General features: G+C 44.0%; 1 protein-coding gene across 2 annotated transcripts in view; it reads right to left on the bottom strand.

The window, feature by feature from the left end:
* Positions 1-16: 16 nt before the first annotated feature.
* Positions 17-14615, bottom strand: part of MAP3K15 (mitogen-activated protein kinase kinase kinase 15) — an 87436-nt gene continuing 72837 nt past the window's right edge. For both annotated transcript variants that reach the window (XM_065071888.1, XM_021279879.2), the window contains 10 exons: positions 11564-11747; positions 7426-7603; positions 6515-6689; positions 4727-4912; positions 3857-3962; positions 2444-2657; positions 1476-1588; positions 1218-1315; positions 1044-1120; positions 17-543 (listed from right to left, as the gene is read on the bottom strand). In XM_065071888.1, the coding sequence (XP_064927960.1) occupies positions 423-543; positions 1044-1120; positions 1218-1315; positions 1476-1588; positions 2444-2657; positions 3857-3962; positions 4727-4912; positions 6515-6689; positions 7426-7603; positions 11564-11747 (1452 nt within the window). In that variant the 3' untranslated portion in view covers positions 17-422. The remainder of the gene's footprint in view (positions 544-1043; positions 1121-1217; positions 1316-1475; positions 1589-2443; positions 2658-3856; positions 3963-4726; positions 4913-6514; positions 6690-7425; positions 7604-11563; positions 11748-14615) is intronic.

Below are 14615 nucleotides of genomic sequence, written 5' to 3'. Positions count from 1 at the left end.
CCAGCACACACAGTAGTTCAGTGAGAGTAGCTTTAATACAAAAAGCTATATACATTCACCTCTGAAGAGGTGACACATGCTCTAGCATAGCCCCCTCCCTGCTCCAACCATTAGCCAGCAGAACTGTAAGGCATCTTAAGTTCACAGTTTTCACAATGCTGAAGCCAATTCAGATGTGTGGTACCTGTTTTGCAGAAAAGGGTTTTTTTCTCAGCTAATGCTTTTTATGACATTGACAGGGAGTTGACTTCTGCAGTAGTATATCGTAAGTCATTTAAGTGCATTGACACCGGCTTAAAAGCTGTTACTATTCACCCTGTATTACACTGATGGTCAAACAAGCTACATAACTGTGCAAAACCTGCAAGGCCACTATACATAAATATATACATCTAATAATTTATGGGGTAGGAATGTATCTTTCATTTGTTTATTCCCATTACATGTTCTCCTTCCAAAGTATTAACCTTCTGCACTGAGGTCATCCCAGATGTTTGCCGGTGGTTTAATATTGCATTCCAGATTCGGCAGAGGAGACCACCCCTGTATGAAGAACAACAGAGAACAGTTAGGGGGGACTCCCTCATCTCCATTACTTAAAAGTGAGCAAGAAGTAAATTCTAGAAATGCCAAGGATATACCAGTTATGACAGGACACGAAAAACAAAACACTACACTTCCTTAAGGCTATAGCTAAAATGACTTCTGGGTTAGCAGAATGACAACGAAAGGCCTTGAACCAATGGGTAGGAAAAACAAGTTCTTTAGCCTGTTTTCCATGTGATAACATCATCCTGAATGGTGCAGAAATAGCTCCCAGCCTTGATAAATGCCAAAATGTAGATGGCTTGAAGTACCTGAGGTGGAGTAGTTGCACTGTGTCAGCTAAGATGTGAAAAACTTTAACAGAAAATCAGGGATGGAATTCACAGCAGTTGCCACTGACCTATCACTGACCTATCTGAAAAACTTCTAAAAATGTTTTTTTTTCCAAGCTACCTTTAATTAAGCTCTTAAGAATGAATTTAAAAGTCCATCCTTACCGGAGTTGAAGATACCGCAAATCATCTTTAGTGATATCATTAAGGACAGCACTTAGTGTATAATCTTCCTCAGCAAACTGGAAGGCAAATTTATTCCTAAATTAATATTCCTTCTTTGAAACCAAATTGCTAATTGTGACTACAAAGACCTTTTTTTAAAAAAAAAGTGATTACCCTCTTGATGTCATCCAAGTCTGCTCCGTGTTGTGTCAGCCAGTTCATGAGCTCAGGGTCTGCATTCTTTTTAGAAGTTGCTGCAGACTGTTGGGAACCTTTAATAGAAAACAGAAGTATGGGTTAATACACATCAAAACTAGGGAAAAAGTGATTTTCAGACTGCTGAAGCTCAAAATAGACCGTCCTTTATCCTTTAAACAAGCATATGATCCAATACATTTGTGTACAACTGTCAAAGTATGCAGCGTCTCATACCTTCAGGTTTAAGTTTTAATCGAAGCCAGTGTAATTCCTGAGTTTTTTGTTCCACAGATTGTCGTAAGAGGGTCTGATACTCTTTCTCCTTTTGAATAAGGTTTTCCAAAAGCCTGTTAGCATGAGAGAAATCAAACACAACCCTACTGTGAATAAATCTAGCAGAAAAATATTTATCATTTTTAGTGACTACTAAAGGACAGAAACACTTGAGAGATAGTCTTAAGTAACATATTTTATGGTTTACACATTTCATTTTGGTTGTCTGAGACCCAGTTTAGTGGAGGCATTTCAAGGCTTTCATCTATGCAGAATTTAGTAGGCAGCTTGTAAATTCTGTTCCTATTGTTTCACAGCCTCCCTGGGCAGAGCTGCTGCCTTTATACTGTAATTTACTGCTGAACAGTGTCACGCTGATGTTCTAGCAGGGACTTCCTGAGTACAGATTTACACCAAATCCATAAAGAATGGGACCTTCAGGTGTTTACACACTGGCAGCAGCCTACAAATGTAACCCATGAGACACGGGATGGGCTCGGCTTATGCTAATTTGTGGGCAGCCTGTCCTGTGAAGCAGGACAGAGCAGCTTCTGGCCTTTCCTTGCAGGAACAGCCTGGAGGACATTGCCACTGGGTCAGGTGGCATTCAAGATGCTAAGGAAGTAGGAAGGAAATGGGCATAGTTGCACAAGTCTAATTACTTAACAGAGAAATCCAACATGACATTCTGTAATTAATAATTAATTACACAGAAAAAAAATGTGCCAAAGGCTGATGAGTTGTCAAACCAGTGCTACCAGCATATTCTGAATGCACTGGTATTCTTAGAAGGCCTGCTTTATCAGGAGGCAGTAAAACCAGATGAGCAGTATGTATGTTACGTATGTACATGTCACTATAGAAAGCAACATCTGAGAACTTTTCAAAGACCACCTGAATTAAATCCACAGTCTCTATAGGAGGGTTACCTTAAGGTCTCTTGTTTAAGTCTGCCCAGCTCCAGGCTAAGCTGCTGCTGAGCCTCGTGTGACGCCACCGAACTAAGGGTGCTGTCTCCTGACGTGACGGCGGTGGGATCCTCAGCCCCGTTTTGTTCAGTGGGCTGGTAACTGTCCTCTGCTTCCTCGCCATCCTTGTCCCCACCTTCAGTTTCTGATGCTGGCTCAAAGTGAGCTCGAAGCTCTGGCAAAATTAAACAGTGTAAGAATGAAGTCTGCCTTCAGGGGTACTACAGTTTGTTTTTGACTCCTGTGGGTGGGGGAGCTTCAGCTGAGGACGTGCCCTGGCTGCACAATGTGCTTTCACAATACTGAGCAGGGGAGTAGCAAAGGATGATGTGAGCTGGACCACATATTCTCTGGCGTCAACTGAAAAATGAGTGGTACTGTAATAGCACAGCCCTGGCACACCAGTACAGGTAGGTAGCTGTAGATTACAGCTATAGAGATGAAAAATACATTTCTGATTAATGCATTTTACTAAAGATCCTGTAATTAATTTAATGAGAAAAACTTGAAAGCTTGCTTTTTCTAAAAAGAAGTAAAAATTTTTTTAAAAAAGGTTTTTTCCCCCTAATGCTCTGAACCAAAGAATTTATGAAACCCTTCTCTTTTTCAAGTAGAATTTCTAACCTCTAATTTCTCTCAGAACTTGCTGCAGGTGGCCACCCTTCCCAGCAAAGAATAGTTAGCATTCTTCTCCTACAAACCAGGTCCTAAAAAATCTTTAAAATTTGGTTGATTTGACTTGAAAGCTAAAGCGACTTTGGACCAAAGGGGCTCACCACCAATAAGTGCTCTCAGAACATTCTCATACTGGATGGGGTGCTCAGCACCTCAAAGAGTTATTCCTAGACAGTTCTTAGTTGTTTGTCCTTCTTGGTGCTGGTGATTTTTCCTACTACCAATCTGTAGGCCAAAATCATACTCCTCATATTAATGCACTCCCTTCTCTGCATCTGTTTCATGGCTCAGTAATCCTTTTTCAGAACACAAAACCAGACCTGTGCAGTGTTATCTACCTTGGATTTCATTAAAACATTATACAGTCATTTTCTTTCTTACCAGAAAAGCTCCAGCCCAGACTGAATTTAATCTGCCCTTTTTTGTCATGGTTGGACCACACCGGTGGTGCAGCATCACTGGTTATCATCTCCTCATTATCTGCTTTTGTACTGCAAGTGCTGCATTAATCCTCCAGATCAACACTTCTTTCTGCACAACATTCTGACCCTGTGCCTTTGATATAGTGGCACATGGATGCAGCTAATGGCATGCTGACAGATTAAATGCCTAAACTGTTCCAATCGCCGTAACTCTTTGATATGTGAACAGACACCTTCTCGTAAAAAACAGACACCTTCTCCAGCTGCTTTGATTTACCTGGAATAAGAATAGTGACTGCTGCTTGGACTGCACGGCGAATTATGTTATCCATTGCAAACATCCAGTGGGGCCTTATTAAATGATTTCTTAACACTTTGTTCACCTGTAAATAAATAAACAAGTGAAGGAGCAGCAAACAACTACTGCATACACCTAATGAGAGACAATCTTGGTTTTCAACAGCCAGATGAAATTTTATGAAGTAACAACTGCATGAGTCACTAAAACCTTTTAAAGGTCACTAAGACCGTTGAAAGTCTATGCAACCGATTTTAGGCCAGAGCTTTCAAACCGTACCCAAACTGTGACATTCAAGCCCCTCAACAGTACAAGGAGCGACAGCACAGTAAATAAAGGTGAGATCCAGAACAAACACTTGCAGTGAGTACATGGGCAGCCCATCAAGCACCACTTCCCTTGGCTGCAAGGCCTGTCTGGGAGTGCCCACCTGAAGCTCACTGAGGTGCCAGCACATCAGGGCTCTGTGTCCAGCCCCATCTGCCCCTCTGAAGAGCTCGGCTAATGTCTATGGCCACATCCCAGAGTTCCTCCTAGAGCAGTCCGCCTCCTCCTCCTCCCTCCTCCTAGAGGGAACTTTTCAACACTGGTCCACAGGTTGCCAGGCAAAACCTGACCTTCAAACACCTTCAGTCTTTTCTTAGTCTTCCATACGATCAGTCACCAGGGCTTTGTCTGCTCCATACTGCCCACATCCTCCCGCCTTCCCCAGCAAGCACAGGTGCTTCTGAGGAACTGGGGAGGAAATGGCTGCTCAGCACGAACAGGGTAAAAAAGAAGGGTGAGGAAGAATAGAGGAGCTGCCCAGGAAGAATTCCCCTCTCCCCCTGCTCTAGGCAAGGGACTCACCGCATCCTGAAATCCAAACAGCACCAGATGAATCTGATTGATGGAAGCGCTGTCAAAGTCCAAATCCATTTTCAACTTGGAAATGGTAGAAGCCATCACTCTCTGTTCTGGAGAGCGTATAAAGTCCCTTAAAATCCCAATAATTTGCTTGATGTGGGCCACTGAAAGCTGCAGTTCTTCAGAGCTCTGGAGAAAATATAATGAATGTATATCAAGTTAATCCCAGAGTCTATCATCTAACAGTCACACTACTATTTTTAGGGTCACAATTTATAGCTTTGCCTTGTATGTTTTACACTGATGCACAGAAATCACAGAACTTTTGTTTCTGGAAAGCCTTTATTTTCTACCTTTTTCTAACTACAATTTTGTATTAGTAATTCTTATTTTCCAAAAAATAAAGTAAGTCTGCTGCTATTGTGGCTGTCACAAAGGAAAGGAAGGTGGTCCAGATAACACACATATCTACAGTGTACTGCAGAGGGCAGCTCTCCTCCATTAAAACAGCAGAATCAGTAAGAGAAACAAATTTTTTTAGATGCTATCCTTTCGATATGCTGAATCTGGACTTATATCTAATAATGCAGACATTTTATTTCGTTGGGCAAAAAAATATGTTTATATATGCATTTATCATAAGTCAGAAAAAGGTCTAAGATTACACAGTGATAGGACTCAAGTGTTCATTCTATGATTTGTAGTCTACAAGCCCCACAGTTAAAGCCATCCAAGTGCCTGTAAGAACAACAACCTGTGTAATTAAAGGGAGAAGTATTACCGAAATTATGGAAAAGAGATGGTTACAGCAGTGCTGCAAAACAGCTGGAGATTGAGGTAGGGCTCATTGTTACTAAATGATCCTTCTTTATCCTGGAAAATATTTAGAGCCTTGGTTATTTCTGACTAAGATCTCACATATGACTTTTAGTCCTCTGTAAAGCTATAAGCTATTTTGCAGTTTAAGCTCAGAGCAGAAATTTACCCCAGTTGCCTCCGCAGCTGGAGCCTGTGGGTTTGCAAAGCTCGACAGGAGCCCCTGGGGTGTGGGCTGAGCCGACCTGCACCCCCGGGCAGCCTCGCAGGGGCAGCAAGTCTTGGGGAGCAGCAAACCCTGCGCTGTGCGGAGCTGCTGCTCACGCTGGGCTCGGCTGGAGCTGCCCCAGGAGCAGCAGGACCCAGCAGCGGTGCTGCAGGTGCCTCTGTGCCCCGAGCAAGGGCTGGCTGGGGCATCACAAGAGACAGCAGCCTCCCCTTCATGTACATGTGGTTCAGGGGAAAAACCACGGGTTTGGTAAGAACAGATAATGTCAGTGGAACATTAAAAGCAGACGTCAAGAAGAAAAGGCTAAGCAGTCGTTACTGGTGTCAGGCATTGTTTGGCTATGGGTTAACCAAATGCACAATTTTTCTCTCAGTCCTTCCCTCCACAGAAATCTACCATAGATTTTTCTAAGATTCATGTGCTGTGTTCTTGTCCCCTAGTTTACATACGCTTTGAATTTAAAATTGTTAATCAGTTCCCTACCCTTAAAGCAAACAGTATCTCCTACTACCTGGTGTTCCATTTCCATGTCCTTGAAAGCCACAACAAATCACAACATAAAAACCACCCAACCCACCAACCTCAGGCCCCCAACGCCACATCACATGCCCCAAACCTCCCCCCTCAGAAAAAAAAACAAGAGCCCAGCAGCAGGCAAAAGGCAGAGTTTGCTATGCATTCAGAACAGCAAAGGGATCACACACCGGGCTCAGAGATCGAAGATATTCAGAAGGAAGTGAAATTACCTGTGCAATACAGTCCTGCAAATTGGAAGCAACTTTATTCTGTTCTTCCTTAAGGATTTTATAGAGGATTGCTCGGCGTTCACTGTCCTTCCGCAGCAGAAACAGACCAGAATCCTTATCCTCAAGGGAAGAAGAGGCGCTCCTGTCCTCTGAGGCCGAGCCCTCATCGGGTACACTGGGTCAGCAACCAGGTGCACACACAAGAGAGACCTCAGCGTTAGCAACATGGCAGTACTGTCAGAAGCAAGTCGGGATGCTTCAGAGGTTACAAAGTGAGTTGCACTACAGCAGTGGATTGATCACACTGTTTAACGCTCGTTCTGAGACAGAAGATGGCTCAGATCCTCAGCTGGCAAAAAAAGCCAAAAGCACGAGGCTGATTTCATCCAGCTAAGAAGCTGGCATTAATGCCACCCAGCACTGGTTCACTCTTGGGGAGGAAAGCCGAAAACTCTGGACTGAGATAACTATACATACATACAGTATACATACATACATACAGTAACATACTAATTTGAAAGTATTGTTTTGTGATCTCTGAGCAGCAAAACTGTCTTTCTGCTGCCTCTTTCCCACATTTTTTCATGTGTACATGGAAGGATCAACCCTTCTGCTAACTCCTGAATCCATATCCATTCAGTCAATGAGACAACTGACATTTCTTTGCTGGGAGCGGAAAAGTATCTAAATATATGGAAACCTTAAGGAGAAAGAATCATTGTTCATAATTAATGAAGATAATGTATACAGACAATACTTAAATTAACTAGTAATTTGCCTATGTAACTCGCTTGCTGCTTAACATACCTGCTGATCTAGTAATTATGTGAAAAAATTGCCCTCATAAAATAAAATGTGAATTAAATCCACATAATCCCTTGTGGGTGTCAAGCAACAAGCAAATGCTTTACCTTAGTAAATGGGAGATGGGATGCTTTGTCTGAATCTCTGAAATGGATCTCTTTGGCCTTTCGAAAAGCATGTCATGCTGCACATCAGAGTCTGGTGAAACAGAGCCATGCTCGCTGCTGCTACTGCCTGCCTGTTCTCCATGGATTGGCAGTGGGAGGGATATATTACGATTATAATCTATGAACAGACATTGTAAAACATGTAACAGAACTAGGCAGGCAACAGTCATGTGCTTAAAACAGCTGTGACCAGTAATATCAAGGCCTTATTTTGCAAAATGGTTGAGGGAGAAGTAACCTTGTTGATAGAAAGCAGCAATGCAACTGAAAATCATAATATGCATAAGCAATAAAAGGTGTGAACGAGCTAACAGCAGAACCCAAAGACAGCAAAGCAGCTAGATACTCATATGAAATGCCATTTTGGTACCTTTGCTTGAGCACGCACGCACACACACACACACTCCCCCTTGATGCTGGTCTCACAAAGTGGTACAACTGGATATACAGCTGTTTAAAGAGCCTGAATCAAACCAAGAGGTTGTCAGCAGCTGTGCCATCACAGCCATATCTCTAAGCAGAGAGCAGTCTGCTACCTGCCCTCCTCACCTCTGCCTGTGTTGACTGATGTACATTTGTTCCCTCCCTGACACTAGAGGCATCTGCCCCACTCTCATGCCCCCTTGTCCTCAGTAAGGGTGCTCTCTCTCAGCACTGGCCTGAAGGAAATCTTGTCCCTTTCCAGTTCATCTTGAAAGTAAGAAGAAATAAAAAGTAACAGATATTGAGAGCTTGCTGTCGTCCTCATTGCCAGTTTGGAGATGTGTGATAGGAAAGATAAGGAAGAAGTTCTGTCAACTCAGAGGGCACATATCCATGGAGCTAAAATATCACAAAAGTTTTTCATGGTTGTCACTACAAATTATGTGGAGGCAGGGGAGGAAGGGACCTAGAAGTTAAAAGTTGTTCAGAAAGCTCTGACTTACTCCATGGTACATGACCGATGTTCCAATGGCTGAGGTTTAAACAGTCACAGAAATGAAACAGTATGTGTCACCTTGTGATAATTGGTTCAAGGTATCTCAGCAGTACAGAAAATTGAAAGTTGCTGTTTCAGGAGTAAGGCCTGAGATTTGCTCTGGGCTGCCTTTATTATTGGAAAGAAAAAAGGGATAGAGACAGGATGGAAATATGAGGACAAAGCTGAGGAAACTGGCACTGAGGGAAACAGCAGAGGGAGGAAACAGTGAACTGCTGCAGCTGAGACTGTGGCAACTGCTGGGCCAGGACCTGCCTTATGCCCCCAAACTCCCCTTGGTGATGGCTGTGGCAGCCAGCACAGCATTCTCCAGCTCCAGGGCAGCAAAGCGCACACTTGGCTGCAGCTGTGTTGCCTTTCCCTCCCCTCTCTCAATAGACAGCGTTCATAATACTTGCCCACTCTGCTCACGTCTGTGGCCAGCACTGAGAATCATAGAATATCCTGAGCTGGAAGGAAACCACAAGGATCGAGTCCAGCTCCTGTCCCTGCACAGGACAACCCCACAGTTCACACCATGTGTCTGAGGGCGTTGTCCAGTCTCTTCTTGAACACTGTCAGGCTTGGGGCTGTGACACCTCCCTGGGGAGCCTGTTCCAGTGCTCCACCACCCTCTGGGGGAAGAACCTTTTCCTCATGTCCAAACTAAACCTCCCCTGGCACATCTTCCTGCCATTCCCTTGGGTTCTGTCACTGGTCATCAGTGCCTGCCGCTCCTCCCCTTGTAAGGCAGCTGTAGCCACCATGAGGTCTCCCCTCAGTCTCCTCTTCTCCTGAGCTTGCTTCTTGCTGCAGCCCAGTGCTTAACTTTGCAGCACCAGATTCCTGTGCCATCTGAAAGAGCCCCATAACCGCATCAACGAGTGGGAGAAGAGAAGAAGGGAGGAAGGCAGAAGACAGCTGCACTTTCCCTGATATTTGACAAAGATGCCGTTGCTCCCAGGGCAGCTAACAAGGCAAGGTCCATCCTTTCTAATGCCATGCAGTTCCTCCAGGAAAACATCCTCAGCCAAGGGCTGAAAAGGCCACAGTGGCGTGTTCTTGCTGTGGGGCAGAAGGCCGCAGGCTGCTAATAGCTCCTGCCCATCACTGCCCCAGCTGTGCAGTGTGAGCTCTCCCGCTGCACAGGTGTGACTGCAGACATGGCAGCTCTCAGTGCCCCTCAGGTCAAGTGATGATGCCCATTTCCTTGCTGAAACCAGCTCAACTAGATGTTATAAATTCTTTGCTATTTTTCTTCCCCATTACAATTCTGTTCCCTTTCTTTCAAATGTTTCCTCCTAGGGGAAAAGAAAAAAAAAAAAAGCTCAAAAAGGGAAGCAATTCAATTTGCATGGGGAGTGTGTGTGTGCGTGTGTGTGCAGACAGGTGAAAGAAGCAGCAAAATGAATGGCTTTGCTTGTTTTAAATAGACAGTGCCTTCAAACACTAATTATTTATTTGGTGAGTCTATATTAAGATTTGTAATCTTATCCTTGTGAAAGTGCCTAATATATTGAGGGGGTGGAAGAGCACGCTAGGCAGATAAAACACAACAACCTGCTAAACAGCTGCTTTGGCACCTACGTGCCAAATTTCCAAGCTACATATGAAGTTTGAAAATGCTGACCCTTGTAGATCCAAACACTTAATAGACCCACATTTTCAGGTGCAGAGCACCTACTCTATAAAACTCAGATCTCTGAAGTGTATGTAATTATGACTCTAAAATCCAAAATTTCTTTGGAAAGTCCCTCTGTAGACAGATGGGAACAGCTTCACATTTATAAGCCCTGGTCCTCACGGGGGACTTTAACTATCCCAATAGCTGTTGGAGGGACAACATGGGAAGGCATAAGCAAATCAAGAGGTTCCTAGAATGCATTGATGACAACTTCCATCTCCAAGGGACAGAGGAGTCAACAGGGAGAGGTGCTATGCTGGACCTTGTTCTCACCAGCAAGGAGGGGCTGGGGTGGAATGTGAATGCTGGAGGGATGGGACACCATCCAGAGGGACCTTTACAGACTTGAGAGGTGGGCCTGTGCAAACCTCATTAAGTTCAACAAAGCCAAGTGCAAGGTCCTGCACATGGGTTGGGACAGTCCCAAGCACAAATACAGGCTGGGCAGAGAATGGATTAAGAGCAGCCCTGAGGAGAAAGATTTGGGTATGCTGGTTGATGAGAAGCTCAACATGACCCAGGAATGTGTGCTTGCAGCCTAGAAAGCCAACCATGTCCTGTGCTGCATCAAAAGAAGTGTGACCAGCAGGTCAAGAGAGGTGATTCTGCCTCTACTCCACTCTGGTGAGACCCCACCTGGAGTGGTGCATCCAGCCTCCAGTACAGAAAAGACATGGACCTGTTGGAGAGGGTCCAGAGGAGGCCACAAAGATGATTAGAGGGCTGGAACAGCTCTGCTGTGAGGACAGGCTGAGAGAGTTGGGATTGTTCAGCCTGGAGAAGAGAAGGCTCCAGGGAGACCTTATTGGGACCTTTCAGTACCTAGAGAGGGCCTCTAAGAAAGCTGAAGAAAGACTTTTTACAAGGGCATGTAGTAATAGGACAAGCAGTAATCACTTTAAACTGAAAGAGGCGAGATTTGGATTAGATGTAAGGGAGCAATTCTTTACTATGTGGGTGGTGACGCACTGGGACAGGTTACCCAGAGAAGTTGCCTCATCCCTGGAAGTGTTCAAGGCCAAGCTGGATGATGCTTGGGCAACCTGGTCTAGTGGAAGATGTCCCTGTCCAAGGCAGGGGGTTTGGAACTAGATGTTCCTTAAGGTCCCTTCCAACCCAAACCATTCTATGATGCACAGGATGTCATTTTTCTAATTTTAATTTACTATAAATGAGGCACTTATTTGGGCGAGAGGAAAAGTAGGATTGGGAGATTTCAGCAACCAAAACACAAAATAAGCATGTCACCATATTTTGTGGGAATTGTTAAATTAAAATATACCTAATTACAAATCACAGGCACTTTCAACAGTTGAGTTCCTGCTGCTTTCCTGGCACAAGGAACATCCTTAGTAAAAGAGAGTGCTTAATGATGGTAATCTTTTATATAACACTTCATGATGATGTTGACTTGCATTTGGCTGGTAATTTCTTACCTGAAGGCTTGAATGCAATTCTACTTTTCTTGCCCTTGTTTACTTGTTTCAGGAAGGCATCTCTGAGCAAATCAGATGCTGTAACACGTTTGCTAGAATCAGGTTCAAAACACAGCAAAATAAATGCCCTTGTTTCAGCAGACAGTGATTCTGGAATTTCAGGATGAATCTTAAACATCCCAACCTGCAAGTAAAACACAAATACAAATTAGTTTTACTGAACAACTGCAAGGAGATCATGGGCTAAAGCTTTCTTAGTGTGATCTCTCACACTCTCGTGGACTCTCATGGAAAAGGGGCACTCCAGGTACCCACACAAAGCAGTGAAGTGACAACAAGGCTCTGAATCTATTTTACTTCATCGTAAGCATGGCATGAATGTCTATGTGGTATTACACAAATGTGAAGCTATTGATGTATCCAACCATCTGCCTTCAGGTAATCTTGGGATCTGGACATTATCCACACCAAGTGCTTCAAATGCTGCGTCTCCTACGAGCCACAAATCCCTCCAGCTACTGCATATGCTTCCCATCACCCCTGCCCCGTTCTGTGTCTCTCCATTGCTGACTCCTCTCCAGCACATTTGTGCCCAGAACAGGAATAACTTCCTCCTCCAGCACCAGCTGCCTGGGGCCTGCACCTGTTCTGCTCCTGCCACTGCCAGATTTCTATGTTCAAATGCTCGTGATGACCTTGCCAGACCTTGTCACCACCCCTGGCACTCAGGCCGGATGTCTTCCCTCACCTTTCAGTGGTATTTAACTGAAAAAATCACATGATGCCTAAAGGTTTAACAAGAGCTTCCACTTTCTTTAAAGCAATGAAAAATGCGCTTCTACAGGTTGCTCCCTAGTGATTTTTCCAGCTCCTTCATGGTCGTCTTATTCTCTAACGCCAATCTGGCATACATGTTTTGAAGCGAGAGTTGTGTAACACGTGTGCGCTGTATGGCATATATCTGGCAAGATTATGACTGGTAGTCTCTGCATTTTTGCGTAAAAAGGGCTCTGGAGAACGAGCAGACAGATAGTGGCCACAAGGGAGATAGTAGCCCAGCAGTTAAACAAGTGCCAGCTGCTCGCTAAAATGAAGAGTTGTTTAAATAATCTCATTATACAGTTGCATTAACACACTGTGGCACCATTAGGCACTCACAATAGCAGTTCAGCTTCAATGCAAGCTGAAGCAAAAAATGCTGAGCAGTCGTACTTCTGTTTGAATGACAGTGTAGAATGTGAAATGCTAATAATGCATTACGCCCTTCCAAACCATGGCTCTACACACATTCAAAACTCAGTATTTCCTGCGTGTTACATTTTTAATATATGCATTTTGCTAATCTCTGCAGTTAAATTTATGTATTTAATAGAGTAATTGAATAAATACATAAATAAATTGATGTCATGTCCTGCTGGCAGGTTACAACTTCTATATATTTACCTTGTCTGATGGAGCATCTTTAACTGATTTGTAAATTCCCATGCATATTTTGTACAGTGTTTTATAAATGGGGTATACAATTTCACCACTTCAAAACATCAGCCTGGTAAGATTTTTGCTTTGGAGCAGAGAGAGAAGACAGCCCCCTGCTTACTGTGCTCTGACAACTGCTCTTGACATGCCCGTCCCCATGGTCAGCCCATCACTCCTTGTGCATCCTGGGGACAGGATCCCCCAGCCAGCGCCAGCTGGGTCAGTGTGACAGGCTGACAGCCCTGGGATGCCAGGCTGTACCCTTGTGCACTAAACAAAACCCAGGACAGTCCAAACCAGGACCAGGAAATATGAATGCATCTCTGATCTTATCTTAATCTCTGTGGCTCAAGGGGAATAAGCTCTGTCAGAGGCATCCAGAAACTCTGTGGAAGCGTTAGTTTACTTTCTCTCTCGTTTGTTCCTTTCACATAGAACCAGATGCACACACACTATGCTCATAGATGGAATACCACACAACGTATACTCAGACAGAAATTATTTCCAGTTCTTGGTTTCACTCTAGCCCTTTTTCTCTACTTTGTCCAATTCTCTGGTGATTTGCAATTTCTATAGTGACTGCGCAGCCAGACTCAGACCTTTCTTCTCCTCACCTGCCTTATGTACAACACAGTGTAAATGTGGAGGTGGGGACCTCAAATTTTCCATATCCTAAGTTTTCCAGGCTCTTCTGTTCTTTTTACATGCCTGCCCAGTTGGCCTGCTTCATTCCTGGCTTCAAATCTAGCTTCCAGCTTGCTTACTTCTGTTGTACAGCAAAAAGAAACCACAGTTTGCAATTTTTGGTGCCCAGCAAGAAGCAGTTTCAGGCAGGTCCCAGCAAAGCCAAGAAACAGAGAACAAAAACAAATGCCTGACTGTAGCACATTTTGCAATAACAACACTAAAAAACTCTGACACGTCCTTGAAGAAAGAAGTGCAAGAAATGTAGTTTAAATATGCCAATTCTGAGACTTCAGAACACAGCTCTATGGCCTGGAAGTGCTTTTGGGCAGGACGTGCACAATCCTGCGAGAGCTCACATCATGAGCCTGTGCAGATCCCGTTGAGCACCCAGAACTGAAGCAGCACTTCCCGACAGTTCAGTAAACTCCACTGAAAAATAAGACATGCAGCTCACTGCACAGTTCAACTGTGTGCCAGATCCATAAGATGAAAAGGCATCTGCCGACACAACCATATCTGACATTTACAGCGATGTGGAAAAAAGTCTCTTTCCACAGGTGCCTCAGGAAAGCTTTAGTGAACCAAACCATGGTCACCCACGCAGCTTCTTTTGACATCGTGTCACAAGTCGACAGCACCAAGGTGACACATTATACTGTTGAAATAGCTACATCAAAACCCATAACCATCCCTTTCTTTGCCTTTTAGCTGTGGCGCATGGGAAAACTCTCAGGCCTAGTAAGTAACACGGCATTACGTGTCATGCTGAATTGCAGCCCAGCTAACTATACTTATTGATAAATACCTGATTTTGCTACCATGTTTCCAGTAATAATTATACTGATGTGTGACACACACAAATAAATTAACAATATTGATAATTTAAAGC

This window comes from Columba livia, chromosome 1 (genome assembly GCF_036013475.1).
Source record: "Columba livia isolate bColLiv1 breed racing homer chromosome 1, bColLiv1.pat.W.v2, whole genome shotgun sequence".
NCBI classification, from domain to species: domain Eukaryota; kingdom Metazoa; phylum Chordata; class Aves; order Columbiformes; family Columbidae; genus Columba; species Columba livia.
Note: the sequence above shows the minus strand (reverse complement) of the source record. Positions and strands in the feature narration are given on the sequence as shown.